The following is a 26,835-nucleotide window of genomic DNA, read 5'->3' on the forward strand; positions in this document are numbered from 1 at the left end:
GAAGCATTAATAGTGGTCATACTCAATGTACCACCCACAGAACACTGCAGATTTTGTGATGTTAAAATGATCAAGAAGATGATTCACAGGGCTAAGTATGCGAGCACTGTGTACTGATTGTTGGGGAAAAATCTATAAATTCAAAATTCACAGCATGTATTTCTCTTAGGACAGTAGTCAAATAGTCTAGGACAATATTAATGCTCTTACAGTCCCTTGATTAAATAAAAAAATAGAAGGCCAAACCACTAAAGAAATACATTTGCATACCCAATTCTAATAGACTGTTACAGTAATGCTTGTAGCTCAGACCTATGATTTGTAAAGAAATGTTTTCTGTTCCTATAGTGTAGCAAATTTTTTTGTGAACAGAGGACTTTTGAACAGCAGAAATTACTGTCACTGAGTATTCCCAGAGCAGCTGAATTTCAGATTAATTTAAAAGTTTATCATCTTGTTTTTCAAATAAAATGCTTTTTTCTTCACTGAACAATGTCACTTATACAGTAGAAAAGAATGCACCTGTATAGAAATACTGAAGTCAGTGTGAGAACTCAAATGTTGAAAACAGAAGTATTAAGTTAACCTCTTACTGACATGCACCAAGGCATGAAAGTTTGCTATTCAGAATAAAATTTACTTTGGTTCCAGTCCAAGGTAAGGTAGGAAGTAGGCTGAGGTAGATAGAGATATTAGACATTAAGAGATTCTAAAAAGATATAAATTAGTGTGTAAATACACATCAATATCACATATAGTGATATAAAATACCACTTAAAAACAACCCTTTGTTTTGCTTGGATCTGGACACAAAAATGTATAATAAGACTGGACCAGATAGCAATGTATACTCAGTGAAGTGATCAAATGCAGACAAGAGAACTGGATTTTGCTGCTTAACAAAATTCTTCTGGTTCAATGCTGGTATTTTTGAAAATCACCTCATTGCCTACCATTGGAATAGAGCTACATCTTAGCAATGCAAAGTAAAAAAAAAAAAAAAAAAAAAAAAAAAAAAAGAAGAAATACTAGTGAAATGAATTCACCATACACTTTACAGTGCAAATTACAAAAAATACATTAAAATAGAATACAACTACCCGTGCTTGCTTAAAATCAGTTTATCAATTTAGGATTCTATTGACCCTACTGAAGGTAATGTAAAACACACAATGTGCTATTGATTTGAACGGACTGTGCTTTTTAATTTACATTGACCTAAAATGCGATTAACGAACATTACTTCCACGTCAATGGTGCCTTGAAATCTCAACTTTTATACACAAGTTCAGAGGTACATCATCTGGGATTGGCACACACAGTAAGATAAAGTGAAATATGATAGAATACATTTTCCTTAAGTTACACTAACAACTATTTGCAATTCTCCCTCAGGATATTTAATCTATAAAAACAAGCTTAACTTTCAAATATTTGTAGTCATGATATATTTCTAATAAATGGCAATATATTTCTGATACATGAGAGTATTTTGTATATTTCTGATACATAAGTGTTTTTTGGGAAAATAAATTTCTCTAATCTGCAGAGGAAACACAGCTTAGGAATTGCTTGTGTAAATCACATAGTATCTTTGAATTTCTAAGCCTTCTTATTCCAGGAATGCACAGAATTACTCAGACAGCTTTTTCTCCACCTCCCCATACTCAGTGCATATCACTTTTGGGCACAGAATAAAGAAAAGAGATAAGCAAACAGTTCTTCTTTTATGGTAAAGCAAAAGTTGGCTCAGTTACACAGATAATGGAAGGAAAAAAATATCATGGTTTAATTTTTTTATATATTTTCTTCAATTTATTAATAATCTTTTATATTTATTTATGGCTTTGAGCAAAGACAAAAAAAAAATCTAACTCATCCCTGATCATACAATTATTGTAAGAACCAGATCTATAGTCTTCCCAGCAGCAGTAAGATCCAACCTTTTTCATTAATACATTTCATCTTGTACAGATGTGAGATTTCATACTTATGGGCCTACTTATGTACAGAGAAAATAGGTCACTTCTGAAACTAGCAATGGACCTTTATGTTACAGGAATGTGAGTCATTTGTTTCTTAATCTAAGTATATATACATTCATACATACATATATATATATACGTATATAATTTTATACCCTGTACCATTTTTTTTAAATTAACATACAAATCCTAGATATTGTCCACTCTATTACAAAGTCATTAAAAATTATTTATGGTTTCACTGAAAGACCATGTGAATTAATATTTCTTCATAGTGCTTAAAATAAAATAAAAATATATATAAAAATATTTTGCTACTAACCCCATTTCTCCTATTAAATGTAAACCTTAAACAGTTTTCAAGATCAGTATATGATCTTAATTAACTGACAGAATTTGTTAGCATTAAAATAATATAAGGGGTATTGTACTCATAAATAAATGGTCTTGCAGCGTATCCATAATGTTTGAGACACTTTTTTAAACAATCATTTCCCCATTTCCACTCCAGGTCACTTAAATTAATGGCAGCAGCATGTTAGTGGGTTAATTACATCGATCTTTACTGGTGAATGTGAGTCAGCAAAAAAAATGGACGATTTTAAAAAATTTTATTTGATGTACCCCTTTAGTAAAAGGTATAACAGGCAGCACGGGTTCAAGCTCTGTTAGCTTTAGAGAATTTACTTGGCTCTCAAGTACATCTGGATTCACTGCATTACATAGTTTGTGATGTTATTTACTTTTTCCATGCATTGTTAAACTCAGCATTGATGGGAAGAGGAGAACTCCTTTGCATCCATTTCCTTAACAGAGTCAGCTGGGTTTTAAGGAACAGAATATATGCTTGCATCATATCCATAATGCTGATTTTTTCAGTGAGTTAAATTATGACACATTTAGTTTCAATCTCTATTTAATGTGACAAATCAGGCACAAATGATTACGAATTTTTTTTTCTTTTTTTTTGTGGATAAGATAATGTGAAGGTTTGAGCAAACAAAACAAAATGTTCACAAAACAGTATGCTTTAACCCTGCTTTCTGTCACCATTCCCTTTCTGTTTTGAAGACATAAAAAATAATAAACCTCATACCTATGGGCTATGTTTGACACTACATGCCTTAGGATATACTAACCATTTAATTACAATATACACAGAGCAAATCGTGCATTTCCAGACAGACTTGATGCTATATTATATTTATTTTTGTAAATTAACACCACAGTCAACTACAAAACTACAGTGAAGACACAGAAAGCACCTGAAAGTCTAAATCAAGCTGTGGTTTACAAATAATCCTTTAAATGAAAAACCTCACTTCTAGACTTAAACCAGAGATTCAAAGTCAGCATTATAGGAATTTTAAGGTAGACACAATTAATGAATGGTTATTATTTTCTAAGATACCGTAAAGCCTTTTCCTACTGACCAAACCTATTTTTATTGTCTTTTTTTTTCCAAAGCATGCATGGAATATTCTCAGATGCTATTGAGGGCAAGAAGAAGAAAAGTGATGGCATTGGTGAAGTACAAGCGATTTGCAGGATCAAGCGTACAATTTTGCATAAAACATTGCATGTAAAAGTAACACTGTAGGTTTTAAGCCATTGCATTACAATTTAACAGTTGTGTTGCACTTAGTTTTAACAAATTTTAAAACTGTAAATTTTGAAGTGAAAAGCGGAACCTAAATTCCTAAACAAAGACCTTGCAATGGTACACCACACAGCATCTATTTTTGCTTGGGTCTAAAAAGTTATTTACAATGGAAATATATTTAGTCTTTGAAAAGTCTTTAGCAGTGTGAAGATCAAAGTCCACCCAATTCCCTTAGACAACAGACGGGTTGTCATGCCATGAGGTTACAACTTATCCAGAGGAGTGCTAGTGCCTCCCTTTACACTGCGGGTGTTTGCAATATAATTCTCTTCCAATCTAAATTCCAATGGATGGTGCTAACATATGAAATGCAATGTGAAATAACAACTGAATTCTTCACAAGAAATTAACAACGTATACACAATAAATGAAGTAACAAAGGTTTCAGAATATCACTCAGTCAGTGCTATGTGTTAGTTAAATTGATGGTTTTCTTTCCTTTTTTTTTTCTTTTTTTAAATATACTTGTTTGAAGTTTGTTGTTGTGTTGACAATTTCCCCATGAAAACAGCCAATCTCATAAACAGAGAAATCTGTTAGGCTGATTTTAAAGTCAACACATTAAAAATAAGTAATATTAGCGCTAATTTTAATCTTCTGCAATGGTTGCAAAAAGGAAGACGTGAACTCAAACAAGTTTTTTTAATTGCCTTTATATATATATATTTAGATATATATATATATAAAACTTTTACATTCGTTACATAGGGCAAAGCTGTCTAAATTATTTTTCTGATAGTAGACTGCTGGGGCACATTAGGAAACAGGCTAAAACAGTTCGGGGGATGGTGCTCGGTTTGTTGCAAGTCTATTGCTCACAGTCACCAGGGATCATAAGTTTGAGGCGAACCGCGGTTTGTCTCCCTCGGGCTCTGTGCTTAAGACTGTGGAAGAATCCCTTTGCAGCGGGGCGGCGGGCGGCGCGGCCCCGCGGTTCGGGGGGATGGCTCCCGAGGACATCTGCCGGAACAGCGAGACCCGCTGCGGCACGGTGGCCCGGCCGGCCGGGGGCACGCCGGGGCCCGGCGCGGGCTGCGGGAGGGAGGCGAGGGACTCCCCCACGGTGGGGTGAGGCCTGGCGATCAGGGTGGAGATCTCGTGGGGCAAGGAGGGCTGCGAGGCGGACAGCGGCCGCACCTCCCGCGTCAGGTTGGTGTTGTGGAGGGCCTGGGTGCTCTTGTGCACCTCGTTCTTCTGCGCGGCTCCCGGCGGCTGCTGCGCCGCCTGCGGCTGCTGCTGCTGTTGCTGCTGCTGCTGCTGCTGCATGAGGGAGAGCTGCGAGGCGGTCGGCGAGGCGTACTGGAAAGTTCGGCCGGCCAGCGGGCTCTGTACCGGCGGGCTGCAGACGGCCGTGGTGTAGGAGCAGGGCGACAGGATGACAGCCTGCTGTGGCGGCTGCGTGCTGGGCGAGGGCGAGTGCAGGTTGGTGTGCGAGAGGCTGCTGCTGGTGTACACGGGAGGGGACTGCGTCCTGCCGCGCGACGACGAGGCCGAGGTGCTGGAGTTGAGGGCTGGCATCTGCTGCAGGCTCACCGGGGCGATGGTCTGCACCATCTCCCTGTCGTGCTTCACGATCTGCTTCAAGATCTCATTCTCCTGGTTGTTGAAGACGCCGGTGTTGAGGTCTTTCTGGAACTTCTGCAGCAGGATCGAGTTCTTCTTCCCTTCACAGAGAGGCAGAAGAGTTAGTGAGCCCGAGGTGCGGAGGCAGGGCCCCGCTCTGGCTTTGTGTTCCAGCACCCATCGCGGAGGACTGTGTGTTGTAAAAGCCTCAGCAGGCAGCGGGTGGCTGAGCGGGCATGGCTCGGCCGGCCGGCCCAGGGCAGGAGGGGGCTGTGCCCCGCCGGCACTGCCGCAGCTTCCCGCGGCTGTGCTCCGCATGCAGCCCGCCCCGGCCCTGTCCGCGCCGCGGCCCTTCGCAGCCCCGCCGCGCTCCGGCAGCGGGCCTTGCTCTGCCCCCTCGCCTGCAGCTCACTGCTATTACTGCAATTACATGTAAGAACCGTCATTTCCTGAACATCTGTCAGAAAAAGTCATCGTGCTCTGCACCTACATCATCTTTCTCGTTGCAAAACTGAATTTCCACTAAACAGTTACATATGTTAAGAGCACATCTGCCATCTAGCACATTTCTGGTAACTAGTTACTAGATATCGGTAATAACCAGTGTTTTTAAGTGTTTGTGAACTAATATGAACTCGTGGATAATATGACACCTGCTTGCACAGTGAAGACTTCTGTACACTGTGACCTGATGTCTGCATGATGGCTCACAGTGTCTGTAAGATGTAGACGCTATTCTGTCTGAGTCATCAGATGCTTGGGAACACAATGGCACTCAACTGCTCTTTTTTTTTTTTTTTTTTTTTTTTCGATAAAACACTGCACTTCAAATGGGATTGCTACTCCAAGAACAGACTGGAGCTTTAGTGCTAATATTTTTCAAGAACATATTACTTAGAGCTGGACTGCAAGACAAATTGTCTTGCAAGACACATTGTAGAAGTTTAATGCATTGAGTTGATCTGGAGAAGTCCTCAGACTGAAATTTTCTTGTGAAGTTGCAGAAACACCACCAAACAGGACAAGTGACTTTTTTTTTTACAGCTGTATTTTAAAATGAGTGCCAGTAATGATGATCAGAATGCAATTCTCTTCACTGAAGACTTTATGCTTTGCCTAGTATGTCCTGTTTGGGGTCCCAAATACTGGAACAGCAAGTTTACACCTCCTGATATGATAATCTGGCATACCCTTCTGCCTTTCACTTGCATACCCTTTTGCCTTTTACTTGCATATTATTGGACAGCTTTTCTGATTGCAGGCAGATCTGAGCAGTGCCTGTGTGCAGCCATCAAGGCTAGCAGTGCCCATGTTGTGAGGAAAATGAGAGCCCTGCTGCAGAGGATTAATTCACTTCAACAAACAATGGGTTTGTGAGTGCTGAGAGGCTTCAGCTCTTCCCAGCATTATAGATGTCATCCGTAAGCAATTTATTTAGGAAAATGTCATCTACTGCTCGTGACACAGCATAAATCCTATCAAGTGCTGAAGGCAGCAAAAGAAATCTACCAGATTAATAAATAATACTAATGATAATTAAAGTATGAAAAATAATCCTCAGAGGAGTACAAGACCTTTCTAAAACTCAGAGGGTTTTATTATTTAAAAGTGAGACTGCAAAATTCTTGTCTGCACACATGTTATTTATAGATCAAGAAAACATTTATTGCAGCATGACAGAAAAAAACTTTTAAAGAGGGCTATTTTATCATGCAGCTCAAGGGAAAGAAAATGGATTTTAAGAAGGATTTTAAGAATTAATCATGTGCAAAAAATCGAAATAAATACCTATCCTGTCAAGTCTGTCAATTGCCACGGTTTCAAAGGCCCTTCTCATCATGGGGTACTCTTCCAGGACCTCGTTGAAGTTGTCCACGGAGAGGGAGTACAGGCGACAGTACGTGTCTGCTCGTACGCTGGCAGTTCGACGGCCCTTGGTTAATAAGCAGATCTCTGGGGAGAGAAAAATTCAGCACACACTGAAAACAAAGAAGTTACTGAACCATGTGAAACTTTAAAGGTAGAAATTGACTCTGTGCTAACAAGTTATAATTTAGTACTCAGCAGCAATTTTTCTATTTCTGCTTACGTAAGGTTGCAGGGACATTTCTGAAGGTATTTGATTCTATTTTTGCAACTCTGAAAAAGTAATTCATGTCCTTTAAGAGCCTTGCCTATATGTTTTCTTGGTATTAACTCTGATTTTATGAAGCCTTTTTAAAATAGTGCTTCAAGTTCTAAGAAATGATACATCAGCTGTCAAACACAGCTTGATGACTTTCACTAACCCAAGTGCTGAACTAACCCAAGTGATTCTGTTGTTTTTTTTTAAATATACAGCTGCTATAGATGACCAATCCCTTTAATCATTCACCAGATTTACTGAACTAATGCAATACATGATATTAGGATGTAATGATATTTGAATATAAGAATTGTTCTGAGAAAAAAAATAACTTGAAGCATGAACATGCCTTCTGTTTCCTTGATGTTTATGTCCTAGGTATTTTGGGGAGAGAAAACTTGCAACTTTTGTCTCATCAGATTAAAAAGTGGAATTCATATGATTAGTCTAGTAGCCTTTCTCTGCAAGTGCCCCCAACAGGAATTCATTGTTCTGGAATACTGGAAACTGAAGCTAAGAACAGCCCCAAACTTCTGACTTCTAATTCTTCAACCCACAGTATCAGGGTGACTGCATAGAGGCCAATGTCGGTGTCTGAGGCTTGTATGAGCAAAACACATGGGGTAAAATATTTATTTACTAAAATACAGAAAATTAAAAACTCATTTGCAAAAAGTAGTGTTTGAGTTCATCCTATTTTCAAACTTAAGACTAAGAACACACTTAGAAATACTGAGAATTCTTGAGCTCAAGCACAGTGAGAGACCGTTTCCCTACTCAGTTCCAGCAGTCAAGGGCTGACAGTTCATACTTCATATTTAAATAGAAAAGTAGAAAACTGTCTCCTACCTTGCTTTTTTGTCCATTACATGCTCAATTTCAATCAAACTATCATTTTCAAATGGAGAACTAATAAATAATTCTGGGGACTTCAGTTCTATAAAGTACCAAGCTAGTTCTTGGTTTGGGGTCTTTTTGCTGTATGTCTTGCAGAAACGTAATTTTTATTAATCTAGAATATGAAGAACCTTGATTTTTTTGTCACATACTTCTTGAGGAATTTCCACATGCTATCCAACCCTGAAGGCTGAGGGGATAAGATGCTTAAATTACAGTGGATAAATCAAAGTAAATTAACATTGGACCAGTACTAGTACAGAATGTACTTAAACCCCAACAGCTTTGGGGAGAATTTACAGAGACTATTGGGAGAGTAAAATACAGAATTTATAGAGAATGCTGGTAAGACCCTTGACCTAAAGTCCCTCACAAAACTTGATGCCCATGAAATAATGACAGTTTACTGTAAAGAACCAGCCAGGTATAACAGAAGTCAGTCCTTTCCTTTTCTCACTTCTAGCTTAGCCTGACCTTTTCTCCTTAGATTGAACCCACTGCATTTTATTTAGTTTAGAGAAGGACATTTTGCCCAAAGGGAGCAGTCAAATGCAGACAATACCTGTTCTATTTCCTAAGATATTCTTTAGATCTCACAAATGATAAAGTGTTACAATGCATGGTTGAATTTAGAGAAAATTATCTGGAAAGTCTGTGTGACTAATGATCACCTAGTGATTTTCAGCTCTCTTCAATTAAAATTGCTGCGAACAATAAAGATACATAAATAGGTGTCTTCTGCTACTCTCAACAAATACTTGAGTATAAAAAGTATCAAATGCTCCCCAAAAACCCAACATCTCCTAAATCCCTATCATCCTGAAGAGTGCAGAAAAAATTAGAGAAAGTACAGTTTTCATCATTAATAGTCTTGACTACTGTATTTAGATTACTTAAACAAGAAGAATGGGAAGAAACCATAAGAGACAATGTTAGGCTTCATGACAGGACAATGGGACCATAGAATTCATGGATATTACTGAACAAATAATTTCTTTTTCTCTTCTGCTTCTTTCATCTTCTATTATTTTTTGTCAAGGTGAAGGGAAAAAAATCAATGAACACTCTGATGTGCAGACTCAGTCAGCCCACAACTTCTGGTTGAAGACTATAAGTCTGGAAGGCTTTTAATATCTGTAATCTTACTAGTTAGATAATATAATAAACAACATGTCAGAAAAGATATGACAAATGTCCCAGTGCCCAGAAAATGGTCAGGGAGTGCTGGTGTGGAGCCTGCCTGCTCAGAAAGCAAAGACAGCTTTGTGTTCTCAACTCCAGTTGAATGGTCTGAACTACAGTTTCCTTACAGAAAAAATACTGTGAATGAATACCCACATACTGCATTTTCTGTAGTATTTCTTGTCTGATTAGAACTGTATTATAGTCACTGATACATTTTCTATATTGCCTTGTAATATGTATCAATAGCATCATTTGTAGTCTGTTCATAAAACTAAAGTGTTTGCTAATTGCATGTCTTAATCTGTCATCTATTTGTTTGGACAGACCCTCAAGCATAATAAGAAATGATATGTGAAATCTTTCTTACCAGGACCAGAGAGGAGGAACACAGAATACTGAAATGCGTTCCCATTAAACACTTGTGTTCATTTAAATAAACCAAAGTGTTTGTTTTTCATGAAAATAATAAAGAAATGAAAACAGCCATGACATATTTAAAATGAGCCTTTGTGGCATCAGGTACACCAGGTGCCCTTAACAATTACACTCTCCTTGATGTTCAATTGATTTAAAAAGACTAGGAGATACAATAATAGCATAGGATTGTATAGGGGAACACAAAAGGCATAGACTGTTTTTAAATAACTTGGATAAACAAGATGCTCTGTTAGCATAAAAATAAAGTGTCAGCAGCATATTACTCACTAATATTACTATGTGCATTTGGCATGGTGCATTGCCTTCATGCTGACACTTTCAGTGTGTGAAATATTACTATCTTTCCTTTCCAAACAAAAGAATGTCTTAAGTTCCAGTTAAAAATTATGTATTAGGCTAGAATGAACCTGTAATTTAATTCTAAATGCAAATTTTACTTTAATTATTTAATCTCTGTGGACAACTGTTACCTAGAACATTGTGAAACAATTGTCAATCACTGAACTAATGAAAAATGACTGTTTGAAAACACAGAATGATGCTAAAAACATTCATTTGTTCTTATAGTCCATGTTTAATGCAAATTTAATTAATTCACTTGTGAAAATCATAATTCGTGGTCTGCAAGGATCAGGTCTTTCCCATGTAAAAAGACAGCCCTCAAAGGAATATGGAAATGGGCTCAAATACAGTGTACTTTCTGCTGTGAAGTCTCTAACTGAAATGTGCAATGATAGAAGTTTAAAGCTAACCTTGTTCGGAACGTTGTAATAATCAAAATTGATCACTAACATATCAGTTGCACACCTGTGTGGGAGGTGGCTGTATGATGGAGTTGTTAGTGCTGGGTTAACGGTGGTACTCAACGATCCAAAGGTCTTTTCAATCTAAGTGGTTCTATGATTCTATGGCAGGATTTCAGCAAAAGCTGGATCAGGTTCAATTTTTGGAACCCTGTGAATTTCTAAAGGAGCTTGCCTGTATCAGTTTCTCATAAAACAGGGAATGCACAGGTTGTGTTTTACTATTGCATTAATTTGACAGAACACTCTGCATGGGAAATTCTGCATCTCTGAAAGACAGCAATAAGGAAGGCTGATTTCAGGAAAATCTGAATGAGGTAAGGTGAGTGACATAGCCCACAGTATGAATTTTAAAGAATAGGATTAATAGATCTTTTGTAAGGATCAAGTTTTGATCCTGAGACCAGGTTCATTGCTCTTATGGACTGTACTGATATGCCACTATAGGAGATAATTTTTAGCCCTCCTCTGTTGCTACATGATGCCTGAACACCTTTTTGAGAAAATAAGGATGTGGGGATGTATACGTAATGTATTACGTATCAATCTTTCCCACATCCGTGTATATGAATGTGGGGGAGATTAATGACTAGTAGCATGTATGATATTCATCTCTTCTTTAGTCTTTGCTGGATGGGTATGTATCTACTGGTCATCCTAGCAATAACTTCTGGTTTCCATTTTATAGAGAAAATTTTTAGATAAGAAAATTCCTTTTTTTACTTTGAGAAGCAGTACAGTTTCTGTGAGAGTGTATACTTGTCCATTCATCATCTGTTCATTTTACATATCATTTATATTCCAGATGTAATTACTCTACCTCATATGTCACATTAACATTTGACTACAGAAAATCTACAGAAAAAATGTGCCCACCAATTGTGTTGACAAAGGAAAGCTATGAGTCCAGTAGTTAGCAAGTTTACTGAAGGACACCAAACCAGTCGTGTCTGCATGGACCATATTTCTTAGCTTAGGATGTCACATTGTATGAACAGAAAATTCTTACAATGAACTACCGTATGTGCATCTTTGTCTTGCAAGGACAAAGTTCACTTTACTAGGTGCAGAAATTAAATTTGTGTAGTAATGAATGAATGAATTCAACAGTATTTCAGCTATATAGTGCCTATATTAAAAACAACTAAAACCAACTAACAGTTTTTATACATTTCTGTCCCCTTCCAAAGCTGTGTGATTTCCCATAATCTGTTAGATTAAACATTACAGGATCTAGTGAGAGATCCTTTCAACTGAGGACAGCTGACTACTGCTTCAGTTCCTCAACAGCAGACTTGTTCTTGTCGTGGGCATATAGGTTGCTCTGCGTGCTGTCAGATCTTCAGGCTGACTACTTCCAGCAGCAGAAGAAAGATGGAAAGTCAAAGCAATTCAAAAGCCTGGGTCAGTCAGTCTAACAGACTTAGGAATATTTTTTTAAGAACAGGACAGTGGATTAGAATATAGTTTATTTTATACAGAGCAGTGAGTTACTGAACTACCACAGACAAATGTCTAAGTGCTCTTTCCCTCCACCCATCTCATAAGACTTCAGAGTAAGCTTCCCAGAACCACCATGGCTATCCTTATTTTCCAACAGCTCTTCATAACAGCATCTCCTTGGCATGCTACAAAGATTGATAGTTCTTTACTTCTTTCAAGCAGCTGAAGTTGTCCACTGAGCAGAAACTAGCTAATGGGCACTTTCTTGCTGTGCCAGTCACAGCAAGGGACATTCAGCATGGGGCACTCAATTCCCAGCTTTACAACACACAGTATGAGTGTGGCTGGGTTCTTTTTCCCTTCAGGAAAGGACTATATGAATTTCAAGCAAGTTAAAAAAAAAATAAAATCAGTAAGCTTCTAGGCATCCCCTTCTTTCAGAAATTGAGTGATTTTCCAGTTCCACGTTGACTTAAGCATCCCCCATAGAGAAAAGAGGGAGAAGCTGTTTCATATGATAACATGTTACTTTAACAGAATCATCTACACTTCTGTTTTCTTTTTCTTTATTAAACTCTGGAAAACTCAGAAATACATTTTTCTATAATTTTTCCACATTTTTAATGTGTTCAAAATTTCACTGTATTGTTGCTAGTGTACACAATGGTGAACTCAGAGATATTATGTTTTTTTTTTTAATAGTTACTAAAATATCTTTCACCATGTCTTACAATTACTCAGAATGTAGTTTGATGCAATTAAAAGAATTTCAGTAATCTGTGTTCTAAAAAATTCAGTCCTGCATTTAAGAAATCCTAAAATATAGTCACTGCTCAAGAGGAACATTTCTGCAGCAAGGAAGAGAGCTTAAGGATAACAGAAAATGGAGATAAATCCTGCCTTTTACAGCCAGATTTGTAATCTGGACTGTCCAAAAGGAAGCTATGGAAAAACTGCCGCTTTTGCCATCATGTTTACACTAAATATGGAATTGCAGAAAAGTGAGTTTGAGTTGGGAGATACAGCCTGCATAATATCTTTGTTTAAAATATGACAGCAATAATTGTCTGTTGAGTTGCTTTCAGATATCTGGGCTCATCAGTTGGAGAGAGGTAGCCTGGATACATAACTGAGAAGTTATTGTTTTGAAGAGGGGCTGAAAATGGCTGATTGAAATGAAAAGCAATTTCTGTAATATCCCATCTCCAGTCTTTTATCACTTTTTAAACTACCTACCTGAACTTATTTTAAATATATCTATTTGTAATTTGTGATAGCTGTTGCCCTTATTAGTCATCCTATATAAAAATCCAACCAAACAAATAACAAAAAAACCCCGAAATTCCCCAAACAAAAACCTCATACATTAGTTTAGCTAACATTTTTATTGCCTGTTTGTAGTATGAAATTTCTGTCTCTGAAGACTGAGACCTGAGCTCTCTACATGTTCATAGTTTAATTAATAGTATTTTATTTAATTTATTGTAAAAATAGGAAAAGACATAGCAAAAAATTACTTGGGGGAAAAATACTCATTTGAAAAGTGCCTACATTTAATTGACCCAAACTTTGATAGAATTTATAGACAAATACTTATTAAATAAAAAAAAATATTTTAGGGTTTGCCAACAACCCTTTCTTTACTTAGCTACAAATGTGTATTTTATGCCACTTAGCTAGGAGAAACCAGTTTCTCATCTAAATAAAACGTGGCAAGTTACCTGAGCAGGAACTTCTTATTTTTCATCCTGACCTCTCTTTGCTTTCTTCCATGTGCAGGTTCTGAAAATAGCTGTGGCCAAGTTTTTATTACTAGTGCAGACAAAAGCCAGTAACAGAAACACAGAATCACTGAGGTTGGAAAAGACCTCTAAGATCATCAAGTCTGACCTTCAACTGAACTCCACCCTGTCAGCCAGACCCTGGCACTGAGCGCCACATCTAGACTTATGAACATTTCTTACATCCTGACTATTCTCCCATGTTCTACCAAATTCTTCTAAGAAAGGTCTGTAAGTCAGAACAGAAGCTTAGGATCATTTTATAAAATAGAAATAAAAGTGCATATTTTGTCTTCAATGCTATTTATGACAGAGCATCCATATGTTTTTCTTCTTACTTATTAAAGCATTCTTTCTAAAAAGAGTGATTAAGATAGTCTATTTATTATCTTTTAAAAGCCCACAACTTTAGGAATTCTATATGCTTTACAAAATTAATAATTAAGCTAAGATTCTAAGATAATATGCCTAAGTACATGTGTAGTTTCCATACTCACTGTGTCAAAGGCCAAAAGTGATTTTATCTAATTAATTTACTCCTACTTTTATTGTGACGGATGCTTACTGCCTATTGAAAAAAACCCACTTAGTTCCTTATGTATTCAGTGGTATGCTTTTGTTGAGTTTGGCAAACACTAAGAGTTACAATTTAAACTATTCAAGTTAAATTAAAGTTGACTATAAAAATATTGTACTTCTTTTCATTAAATTATTTAAAAAATTATCCGAGACTGTCAGTTCTGAATTAAATATTTAGATTAAATATTTAATCTAAATTCAAATATTTAGTTAAAATTCTACTGTGTGAAATTGAAGGTGCCTGGAAAATCTTCTGCTTTATCTGTTTTGACCACATTTGATTTCCAAGGCATGCTATGTCATATTTTACTTGTGTCTAGTTATATAAAGTTTAAATTAAAAATGTATGCTGTTAATGAATTAGTAGAATTATAATTTTAATTTATTTATGCTTTTAGATTGCAAGACATATTACTTGTGTTATGATTATGAATACTGTTAAATTTATGTTTGCTACCTAATAAAACTCCTAAACCCAAATCAGCTTCTACCTTTTAGCATAAAAGATTAAGTTATTTTCATTCTATCTTCCTAAAAATTCTCTTGTACTTTTAAAAAAATTATTGAGTTTGAATAGCAAGAAGTCCTTCTGACTATTATTTTCAATATAAAATATGATGCCAAAAGAACAACACAACAATTTATTGTCAACAAGAAATTATGCAATATTATGAGGACTATTGCATATTATGTAGCCTCAAAATGGCAGATTAGTCTGTGCCAAAAAGATATTTAATTTTTAGGCCCTCTTGCAGACAATATTTTTAGAAAAATGTACTATACTGTTCAGCTGAAAAATGTTTTACAAACGAGCTGGCATGGAGATGTGGAGATCCTGCTCCCTTAAAGCATTTAATTATGTCCCTGCTATTAAGAATACGAATAATCACACCTCAGTGGGGCTACTTATAATTAACTGTCTGGATTATAGTATGAATATTGAAAGACTTAATCCACCACTACCTTGAATAACGAATTGCCATATGCAGTATTTCTGCAAAATGTAAAATTATAAATCATACTATATCATAATGTCCATATGTAAAGCACTTCAACAGATTTTTTCCTATTTATAATCAGTATTATACTGCAAAACTTTTAAAGTATTCTATCAAAAGGAAGCACCTAGAGTGTAACCAGAAAAAAGTAAGTGGGAAAATATAATCTAAAGTGACTCAACATTTCCCATGGTATTATTTTCCACTGCACTGGTCTAAAATATACTGACAGTTACTGTTCCGAGAGGGGGAAAAGTTCCATAAATAATAGGTAGGTCAAAGAAGTTCTGTCTAATTGGCCTTCTACAAGCCGAAGTAAATGCAAAATAGAGTTTATTAGAATTTTAAGTGCAGAAGGGTAAATGTTAAAACTGCATTAAATAATTGAAGCAAAATAAAACATTTAAAATTGAAAGTATTCCATGAACTACATGTTACAAAAAATAAACCAAAAAAGAAAAGATGCTATAATATGTCTCTGGGACATTGTCTGGGAAGATGGCAATGAGAATCTGGTTTCTAGATAGATTTGCTAGATGAATGATGACATGAAGCACAGATAGTGATATCTGCCTTTGAGTAAGTAAAATAAAACATGTATTTGTCTCCTTTTACAACGCAAGAGATGTGCCAATACAATTTCATATTCACACACAGTAATTCTCATATATACAGCTCATAATTATTTTTTTAAAATCACATTCATTTCTTTGTGTTCAACACACCTGGAAGTTGATAGGAAAAAAAATAATTTAGAGGTATGAGTTTTAGTTAGTCTGAAAACTGATTTATCTACTGATTCCAAGTGGCATAATACCAGGGGGAAAAAACAATGGAGAGCTGGATCTGCAATGGATACATGAAAAAATTGGGCAGTGTGAGTTACTGAAGATTTATCTACTGGAATTATGAAACTCCTTCAGCTAACAAAACCTCCATGGGGCCCTCAGACCTAATTAATAAAAATATATCTGCACTTCATAAACACTAAGTTTGGATTTCCCTAGCAATGTCAACATTTCTTCAGCTCTAACATAGTATCTGTTAAAAACAGCAAAAAAGGGGTTAAATTTCCAGGAACATGTCTGGGCTGCTGCATGAAGGAAAACCTGTGTAAACACAGGTGGGAAAACAGATGGAGAAAGGAAAAGATAGCAGGGAGATCAGTCTTATCTTGTGTCCTTTGTGGTTGAGAGGAATTTTGCCAGTGACTACAGAAAAGAGCAGGATGAGACCACAGTGAATCAGGCCTCCGTCCATCAGTGAGTAAGCAAATGAAGTAACAGCAGAGTGCAGAATGTGTTCCCAGAAATCCTCCTTTGAGTAAGCTGTGCTGGGCTTATTGGTTGGGCAGTGGGGGATTTATTCCTTTCTTCTCCTCTCTGTAGGCATGTCAGCCCCACTCTAACACACCAGCTCATGGAGGCAAGTGCTTATATAAACCAGGACTACCTGTCCTGAGTCACTCCTCCGGTTCTGATTCTGACAGGGCTGGCAGCTGACAGGGCACAGAACCTCATGAAACCACTCCTGCTCATCAAAGTCCTCTGCACTAGCTTTGGGAGAGCTAAAACTTTTTATGTTTGCAGGGGTAACAATCTCAGGCAAGTTATCAATGGTTGAAAGCTGCTTTTCCACTTGGCTCTCGAGGCAGGAGCCTGCTCTCTGTAGGTGAGTGCATGGGAACAGCATCTGACTGAGTCTGCAGTGAGGGATGTGCAGAGGAGGGGAGGGTCACAAGGTATCAGGGAGCAGAAGGCCTTTCCAAAAGGGAAAGAGAATTTGCAGGGCTTGATCTTACTGTCATGACTGAAGTACCCTTAAGACCCACACATCTTGAGTAAGAGGAAGGAGATAATTGGAAAGGCTTTATTGTATTAAAGCAAACATCTCTTTAGTTTATTACACTACTGCATGTTTGATAATTAATGTCAGATTAATTATCAGAGATTTTGAATTACCAACTTACATAATATTATTATGGAGTGTTTCTGAAACAATTCACCACAGCAAAAATCAGAATATTCGCACAGCAGTGGTAGTACATCAATTTCTATCAATATGTATTGGTATAGGTAAATTAGATTAGTATTAGGCTCATTAGATATGTTAATAATTCTGCTCTGTAAAGCCCCTGTAACTGATGAATTAATTTCTTCTATAGGCAAAAGACTCATATACTTATGCTTCATCTCAAAAGATGTCAAAATCTTTGCATTTTGACGATTTTGTATGTATAGTCAAGAATTAAAACACATTCTGTTCAGTAATTGCTCCTGTCACAAGAAGAGCAATTTCTAATCCAATCACCTGCTACTGAGAGAAAAAGGTTCAACAGGATTGGAACCTGGCAATTTCCTTCCTACCATTTATTACTAGGATTATATCATAAATGAGTTTGAACTACCAAGATATTAAAGAGAAAGACAAATATGCACTGAGACAGAGAAAGCAAAAATGGGGGAACTGTCATTATCCACTGCTTTTTGTAAACTGTAGATACTCAGGACCAGGGACAAAATGACAAGAAAATTAAAGCACTTCATAATCACAACATCCTCAAAATACAATTGCTTACATTTTTCACCTTTTTATTCTTCATTCGAGGAAGCTGAGGTCAAGTGTGTCAATCTCAAGTTTCCAGTTCAGCTTAACTGCAAACACATGTGCAGTCAGGTTTTCCAACTTGCTACCCAAAAGGAATAGGTGTAAGCACCTTCCCACTCTTTTCCAGCTTCTGGAGGTTGTTCAAAACTGTGCTTGCCACTTGCGGTTTCCTCCCTTTCCCATCAGTCTCATGCCCATGATGTTCCCCTGCACTGTCAGCTGCTCTGTCTCCCATTTATTTGCAACCTGACTCCTACCCACAGAGTTCTCTCTCTGTTGACATCTATATCACTCCCCACGCTCTTCCCTACAGTTTTGTCCTATGTGTTAACATAGTTTGTACCATCCATTCATTCTCTCCTGACCTTCAGTCACATGTCACTAACCTTACAGGCAGCTAGATCATAATTCCTTGGATAAAGAATTTTTTGTATGGTCACATCTAGAGGGCATTTGTCAATGCTGAGAGTCCTGATGGACATCAGTGACAAGTGGTGTCCCTCATGGATCCATACTGGGACCAGTCTTGTGTAGCGTCTTCACTAATGAAATAAATTAAGGAGTTGAGAGCACTCCCAGCAAATTTGCGATGAATCCAAACTAAGCAGTGCAGCTGACACTTCTGAAGGATCGGATGCCTTGTCCAGAGGGACCTGGACAAGCTCAAGAAGTAACTCATGAGAATATGATGAGGTTTAGCAAGGCCAAGTGCTGGTGCTGCACCTGGGCTGGGACAACCCCTGGTACCAGCACAGGCAGAGCAGCCCTGCCCAGAAGGGCTTGGGGGTGCTGTGGGTGAGAGGCTGCACATGGCCCAGCCATGGCACTGCCAGCCCAGAGAGCCACACGTGTCCTGGGCTGCACCCAGAGCCCCGTGGGCAGCAGGGCAGGGAGGGGATTCTGCCCCTCTGCTCTGCTCTGCTCTGCTCTGCTGAGACCCACCTGGAGCACTGCACACAGAGCTGGGGTCTCCAAGATAGGAAGGACTTGGACCTATTGGAACAAATCCAGAGGAGGCCAAGATGATAAGAAGGCTGGAGCACCTCTCCTATAAGGCAAAGCTGACAGAATTGTGTTTTTCAGCCTGGAAAAGAGAAGGCTTAGAGGTGACCTAATTGAGATTCTCTGGTACCTGAAGGGAGTCTCCAAGAAAGACAGAGAGAGACTTTCTACAAGAGCATGTGGTGAAAGGACAAGGGGAAATGGCTTCGAACTGAAACAGAATAGATGTAAGACTCTAAGAAAAAACGAATTTTTTCTTAGAGTCTTACATCTGTTCTGTTTCAGAGTCTTCATCTATTCTGTGAGAGTGGTCAGGCACTGGCACAATTTGCCCAGAGAGGGTGCAAATGCCCCGTCCCTGGACGTGTTGAAGGATGAACACCCAGATGGGGCTTTTAGCAACTCAGTCTAGTGAAAGGAATCCCTGATCATGGTGGGGGGAGCAGAAGTAGATGATGTTAAACATTCCCTTCAACCCAGGCCATTTTATGTTTCTATGGTAATTTTGATTGAGAGCAACTTTATCTCCTGCCATATGAAAACTCCGTCAGTGTCAGTGTGAGAAGTTTCTCTTGTACTTGTACAAGGAAAAGAAGCATCTACTGCTATCTATGCTACGATAGTGGCAATCCCATTTCTAATAATGGGGAACTAGGAACAAAACTTCTAATAATGGGGAACTGTTACCAAACAGAGAACAAAAAATTAAGGACATGAAAAATCCACTGATGTTTTGGAAAAAACAAGATATAGTTAAATTAAAAATAAATCCAATAAAAGCCATCATAGAGTTTTATAATCCCATGATTCTTCACCGTTAACTGTGGCTTACATAATTTCACTGAAGTAGAAATAACTATATAACTGCACAGTATAGTGAAAAGTAGTTTCATGTCTTCTTCCTTGTCTAATTCCTGTCCCTTTTATAAAAATTCACATGAGCATACGATGAATATGGTAGGGGGAATATGGCCTATTGAAAAGGATAGTACCAGAAACTGCTTTCAAATTCCTGCTAGCACTTGGAGGAGATAAGTAGGATGATAATGTCCTTCAACTAGCAGTCTGAAAAAAACCCACTTATTGGGAAGAAATGAAATGCTGAGCTAAAAATTGCTCCTGCACACAAAGTTCAAGAAGATTACTTTTATGGACAAACATGAAGGTCAATGGACAAAAAGCTCTTCCCACAGAAATACCAGGGAGTAAACCACAAGATCTTTGTGGTTACAGAATTGTATTTACTCCTTCCCTCCCCAAAGGAGAAACCAGTGAGTGCAGATGAGGAAGGAGGCAGACAGTAGCCAAGCCCAGATCTTTCTGTTTGTCACCACTTTGCATGTCCCTGTCCTAGGGTGATGTTAATGCTGGATATCGTATTCTGTGCCTTCAAGACTGGTTCTGAGAGGAAAGGCAGGGAGAAGAAGCACGGAGTTTGTTATCAGAGACTTCACTCACTCCACATACGGCAGAACACAGAAATCCACTGTAGTGTCTGGGCATAGGCAGGGCAGAACAGGACCCTCCTTTGCTCTTTGGTTAGTTCAGCTGGCTGAGGCAGAGAAGTTCCCTGGACTGGTTTTCTCTTTCCCTTTTCTTAGAACTGTTCTAACCTGCTCCAGACGGGGACCCAGGGAAACACCGAGAGCTTGCACTTTGTGGCCACTGGGGCCTGCTGTGGGCAGCAGCCTTTGCCAGCACCGGAGGGATTGAAAACAGAGAGATCACCCACAGGAGAGGCTTTCTGAATTTGTCATCACTTCAGAGAGCAAATGAGTTTTGTCATCTGGTATTGTTCATTTTGTGTGCTGGGGAGTGCTCTGCCTGTTTAAATAAAAAGATTTTTTCCCACTTCTCGCTGAGGAAATTTTTTCCTGATCTGGCTGGGGGAAGGGGCCATGTGGCTTGGCTTTCTGCAGGGGGGGCCTTTTGGAGGTTTTCTCCCAAATTTGCCCTAAACCAGGACAGTCTCTCAAAAATGAACAGAAAGTGTACAGCAGAGGTGTCGTCTGATTAATCTATTCCACTGGTGGTTATCCAGGCATATTCTTTTTGAGAAGAATTACCAACCAACTGTAAGGTTTAATTGGTTTCCTATTAAACCAGATCTAAGCCTGTTTTTAATTAAAAACAAAGATCAGGCAAGAGAATTTAAATGTTCAACATCAGTCCTCAAACCTCAAGATGTTTCCTCTTTTTTTTACTGCAACTTTTGGTTTCATTAATTTCATTCATTTCAACTTTCATTCTCCCAACAGTCTCCATTCAAGTCACTCCCAAATACTCATGATTCTGCCTTGGTTCCTCTTAAATCTTGGCTTTCACACTAATCTCCAGTTCTCCCACAACTTAAGCGTTGTTGTTTTTTTTTATTGGTAAGTTTTTTTACCTAAATTGTTTTCCTGATATAATGTTAATAGCACAGAAATATTTTACATAATAAGAGTTCGGTTTTCCAAATCCAAGGCAGGATGCTGGTGAAAACCTCCACTGTTCTGGAAGTGAGCCTGCAAATCTCTCCAGAGCCAAGGTCCCCAGGTAACTCAGCTCGGGGACATACCCGACAGACAGAAGTTAGCATCTCTGAGCTGGGACAAGGAAGTTTCAAAACATAAGATATTTTAAAAAATTATCTGTTTAAGTATAGCACCCTGTCACCTGTATGCCCTTTGCTTGCTTTTGGGAGCTCAGGTGTTGATACTGATGTATTGTGTCAGACCTGGGAGCTATACAGATCAGTTGTTACAAGTAGCATTTTAAACATAGCGTGAGCTTCGGATTTATCATGTGTCCTTTAAGCAAAAAAAGAGATTATTGGTTTTAGGATTTTAATGCAGCCTTGACTTCCAGTTTATTATTTTATCACTATGCAAAATTCCTTGTGTCTGCTTTGGTCAGGAAGCTTTACTCAGATTCTGATACACACTTCAGGGAAAGTGGGTATTCTCCAGAGAGATGACAATTTTAGAACTATTTTATATTTTCTCCTTTGAGAATCCCAACCTTTTCAATTCACATATATCTGATTTGCAGCTTGTTTTCTATCTTTTCAGCTGCAGTCATAGAATTATAAAATCATAGAATGGTTTGAGTTATAAGGGACCTTAAGGATCATCTAGTTACAATGCCTTTGCTATTGATGACATTCACTAGATCAGGTTGCTCAGGGCCCAATCCAGACTGACCTTGAACGTATCTGTGGATAGGGCATCCACAGCTCCTCTGATCCAGATAGGTCTTTCTTCTCCCCAGCTGGAGATACACTTCTGGAAATTCGCAATATATGGTGTTTTTCTACAACAGGTCTGAGCTACATCCCTCTGGATCTTGGGGCATTTCCTGTCTCCCTGTGCACTTGTCTTTTCTCACCTCTCCTCACCCCTCCATGCCACAGCAGCAGCTATTACCTTCTGTTTGCCCCAGCAGGCTTTGGATGCATTACCACCCATTTTTGCAACACCTGTCTCATCCCAGCTGCAGTTTGGATGAGCAGAAGTGCTTTGGTATGCAGTATAGTTAGTTCCTGTAGTGTCTGGATATTTCAAGTAGCTTACTTTTTTGTCTGCATTCCTGTTAAGAAGGGTAGCAGTTGAATAGGATGAGCTAAATAGTTGTTTGCACTTCAACAACAGGCTGACAGTTATGTAAAATACTTTTATGTGCAATCTCTTCTGATCCTCTGCTGGTTCAGAGGAGTATTATGGCCAGATTCAGTACGCAGGCTCTTGCAAAGACATTTTCATAAACTAGGGCACTGCTAAGCATAGAGGAGACCAAGACCAAGGTTGCTCTGTTTCTTCATCCTCAGCATTTACCTTTTCTTTCTACTTAATCTCCTGTCTTCAGCATCTACAGTTTAATCCTGTGGGATAAGCACAAGACCTCTTTACCAAAGTGCTTCTACAAATACTGGTGATACAAATCACCTTGCAGAGGCTACTTCGAAGTGACAAGGTCTTCTGGCCAGATCAGTAGGAGTTGCTTTAGCGTATTATTCTAAAATGGGATTAGTTAAGTAACTCTATAGCCCAATTGAAATGCTGAGCCCAATTCACTTTTCTTAGCTTCCCCCTTCTCTTTACCAACTAAATGGCACTGATTAGGCTGTCAATTGAGCATTTTCTGAAAGGGCAGTTATGGCATCGTTAATGGAATTCAGCAGCAAATTAATACACTGACCAGCTAACTGCAATTTTCATGAGCAGCAGTGGTACACACACAAATATTCAAGCAGCTTCTGAAAACCAGCCTGCTTGTGAAAGCAGACACCTATTCCATTGCATAAAGATAATTTACAGTCACAGGGAACAACTATTTTGTATTGTCAATTATTATATGTAAGAAAAGCGATTGCTTTCATCAAGATATACATATTCAGATGCCTTCATCTAAGCAAATAACTATTTTTCATTGGGAGTACCAGACTAGTTTAATTAGGATTAAAAGTAATGCATGATTTAATTTTTTTATATTATTTAATAATATACATCTGTAAGAGAGCTACCTAGTCAAATAGGAAGTCCAGTTTCTCTTAGTATATATTGTCAGGATAAACACTGATGTGTGCTAAAATTCATTGAAAAAGCACAAATAACATATTAAAATATGAATGAATCACAAAATATCCCATGTAAAGAATGCTCTTCTATTCATTGTTAATTTTTCAATTCTTACTATGATTTTTACCATCAGATTTATGATTCAAACATTTTATTATTTTTTAAAGATTAATCCTGTCAGTTTTACCTTTGAAAAGCTATAAAATAACTATGCAAATTATTATATTTTTATTTAAATATATTCTGTTAAATAACAGCGATTTTAATTCAAAATAACTTCAAAATTCTGGAAGGTCATTTTGCATTTGTAACAGCTGTCCTCACAACAGTAAGCAGACTCTGAATGTTTTGTTCAGAAATATTTTGCACACTTCACTGCGGTTTGAATAGTCTAGGCAACTGACTCTTAGTTAACTTATTCAAAAGTCTCTTTTAATCTGTTATCTGTATGTGTTTTGTTTATCTGTATGTGTTTTGGTTTAGTGTATTCACTCCAGTGTTATCATTCATTTTTTCTACTCACCTCCAAAGTAAGAGCCATCTGTCAGCTTGAGCTCCTTGTTGGATTTGGTGATGACACCAGCAACACCATGTTGAATGAAATACATCTTCTTACCCACGGCCCCTTCTCGGATAATATAATCTCCAGGCTGGAACACTTCAAATCTCAGTTTGCTTAGCATGGCAGTCACAAAATTTGGGTCTGCATTAGCAAAAAGAGGCATTGTAGCCACCAGCTTCCGACAGTTGAAGTTGACAATCTCCTAAAATGGGAAGGAAACATTATGATAATAATGGTCAGTAAATATGTTCAATATGATGGGCTTTGAAAAAAAGACATTCTGCTTTCTTAATAAAGAATTTGTTTATGCTCATATTAGACTTTTCTGGGTCTCTGTGGTCACTTTATAACACATTTTCATGTGTTTCTAGAGAAGTGATTGAAACAAAAGTGCAGTCTGACTTGTATTTCTAAGGTTAAAAGTTGTCTTCCTTTGGTGACTTTTCACATGTTATTTATTATTCCCATTGGAGTTTAAGAGGACAATGTGAGAGAAAGGTAAAAATTACATAGGAATGACACTGCTTGACAACCAGATTGGCTGTTGCAATAACTATATTAAGTGATGAAATTATGCAAGCCCTATGTTTCCAAAAATTACACCATCTTTCTGTTTTGAACATATCTAGTGGTAATATAAATGTATAGTACATTAGATAGTTGAAATCAACAGGAAAATTTCCTGCACCTTTTCTAATTAATTTTGTAAACACAGAAACATACATTTCTGCCTGTTAAAAAGATGTGTATAAAGTAGGCCCCTAAATGCAGAAAGCACTACTATTCTCCTAGGGCCTTAAGGATTTCTCCTACCAAGAAGAAACTGCATTTATATTTACAGAGCACACTGTAAGCTCATCTGCATGAAAAGATTAGTACCAAAAAAAGCTGATAATGTCATACTTGCTTTAAATAAATAAAAAGAAAACAAAACCATAGGAATAATTTATGAAATATTTTCAAGCTCATTCTTGCAGACCTTACATTGTCTTGGGAAATGAACATGGTCAGTTGCCATTACAGATTTAACACTGTATTGAAAATCTGAGACTAATCAATATTTGCACACTGAGAATGGCTCAGGCAGGCAACATCTACTGAGGTAGCAAACCCAACACGACAGGAAGAGCAAATATAATCATCTGTATATAAATGCAGACAGAGCAAATAAAAGAAAAATACAGCCAGCAGTCACTTAACTGCTTGCAAAACTAAATATGCCTTCATTGTCTGCAGAGTACCCCTAGCATTTCTTAAATACTTCAAGAATGATGTAAAGGACGCAGTCTACCTATCAGTGCTCTCACTCCCATGACTGCATTCCTGCTGAAAGTGGCTCTTTCAACTTCCCATGCATCTGCTGTCTCATATATCCCATATATGCCATGCAGAACAACCTGAGCATGAAGCTCAGATAGAATTATCCAGGAATCACACAAATTCTTTTCCTCTCCCTGTCCCACAATATAATAACCTGCTTGTAGACGTGTTAGGGAAGTTCAAGTAATTTCACACCATAAGCAACAAAACCATAGTGGGTTCTTCAAATCAGTTCCCTTGCATCTGGGAAAGATGTAGGAATTCCCCTCTGAAGGGAAGACATTTGTTACTGAGGCAACTAACAGGCAAGTGCATTAAGAGTGAGAAGAGTGAAGAAACAACCACCTTTCCCTGAGCAATCAACATCCTTTCCAAATAAATCTAGTGGGACTTAGAAAAGTAAATTTGAACAAAATGTCTCACTACAAACTAGCCAGCACCCTACAAACTAGTTTCCCATGTAAAAAAAAAAAAAACATGGTAAATTTGATGCATGACGTCTTGTGTTTACCTGAATCCAAAAATTATTGCAAGTAGCAGCACGTGGACTGCCATATTGGTGACATTCAAATCTGTGAATACTGCTGAGTCAGTAGGTTAAGAAGGGCAATGCCAAGATACCCTCTAAGTATATTTTTTATGAGGCAATAAGTATCATAATGAGATTCCAACTGTGTGTCTTTCTAAGGCATGAGGACGAGCTTATTTTCCTTCTTGTTTAAACTCTACATTTATTAGTAATGCTCCAGCCATCACCTCCCTCCCAAAGGAAAGTTATTTGCTTCTCCAACTACCAGCAATGTGGTGGCATCCCATGAGGAGCCCCAGACTACATCCCCTGCTCCCCGTGAGACTGCCTCGCTGCCGACTCCACTGATGCTGGCAACAGCTATTACTTGTCTTGTCTTGCTCAGGGACTTTTCAGTAGGCTTGCTGCTTGTTTTCTGCTTCTGAAAGTGAATAGCTTGTCTTGCATGCCCAGGAGGAAGAGAAAGGAAATTACTAAAGAAAGCAAAAATTGACTGGAAATTATATAGAAGCTGGTGGGGAAGCACAGAAAAGGCTGGGAGAGTAGAAAGTTCAGCTCCAGTCAAGATTAGGAAGAGTAAAATAGATTTAGGTGGAGTAGTACTATGAAAGAGAGAATGGGAAGAAACACAAAGAAGGAACAGTAAGACCTAGAAAAAAATAAAGAGACAAAATAAGAAAGCAGGAATCTTGACTTTAAAAACAGGTTGAGAAATGGAAATTGCAGAAAAGTGAGAACACAGGAACACAAAACCTGGAGAATAGGTGTCCGGAGTGAAAGCTGAAAAGTAGGGCAG

General features: G+C 37.9%; 1 protein-coding gene across 1 annotated transcript in view; it reads right to left on the minus strand.

Annotated features, from left to right (window-relative positions):
* Positions 1-1,183: 1,183 nt before the first annotated feature.
* Positions 1,184-26,835, minus strand: part of HCN1 (hyperpolarization activated cyclic nucleotide gated potassium channel 1) — a 194,691-nt gene continuing 169,039 nt past the window's right edge. Inside the window, exons 6-8 of the mRNA XM_063180279.1 lie at positions 24,152-24,392; positions 7,000-7,164; positions 1,184-5,312 (exon numbers count right to left, since the gene is read on the minus strand). Coding sequence (XP_063036349.1) covers positions 4,480-5,312; positions 7,000-7,164; positions 24,152-24,392 — 1,239 coding nt within the window. The 3' untranslated portion in view covers positions 1,184-4,479. The remainder of the gene's footprint in view (positions 5,313-6,999; positions 7,165-24,151; positions 24,393-26,835) is intronic.

Source organism: Melospiza melodia, chromosome Z (assembly GCF_035770615.1).
Source record: "Melospiza melodia melodia isolate bMelMel2 chromosome Z, bMelMel2.pri, whole genome shotgun sequence".
NCBI classification, from domain to species: domain Eukaryota; kingdom Metazoa; phylum Chordata; class Aves; order Passeriformes; family Passerellidae; genus Melospiza; species Melospiza melodia.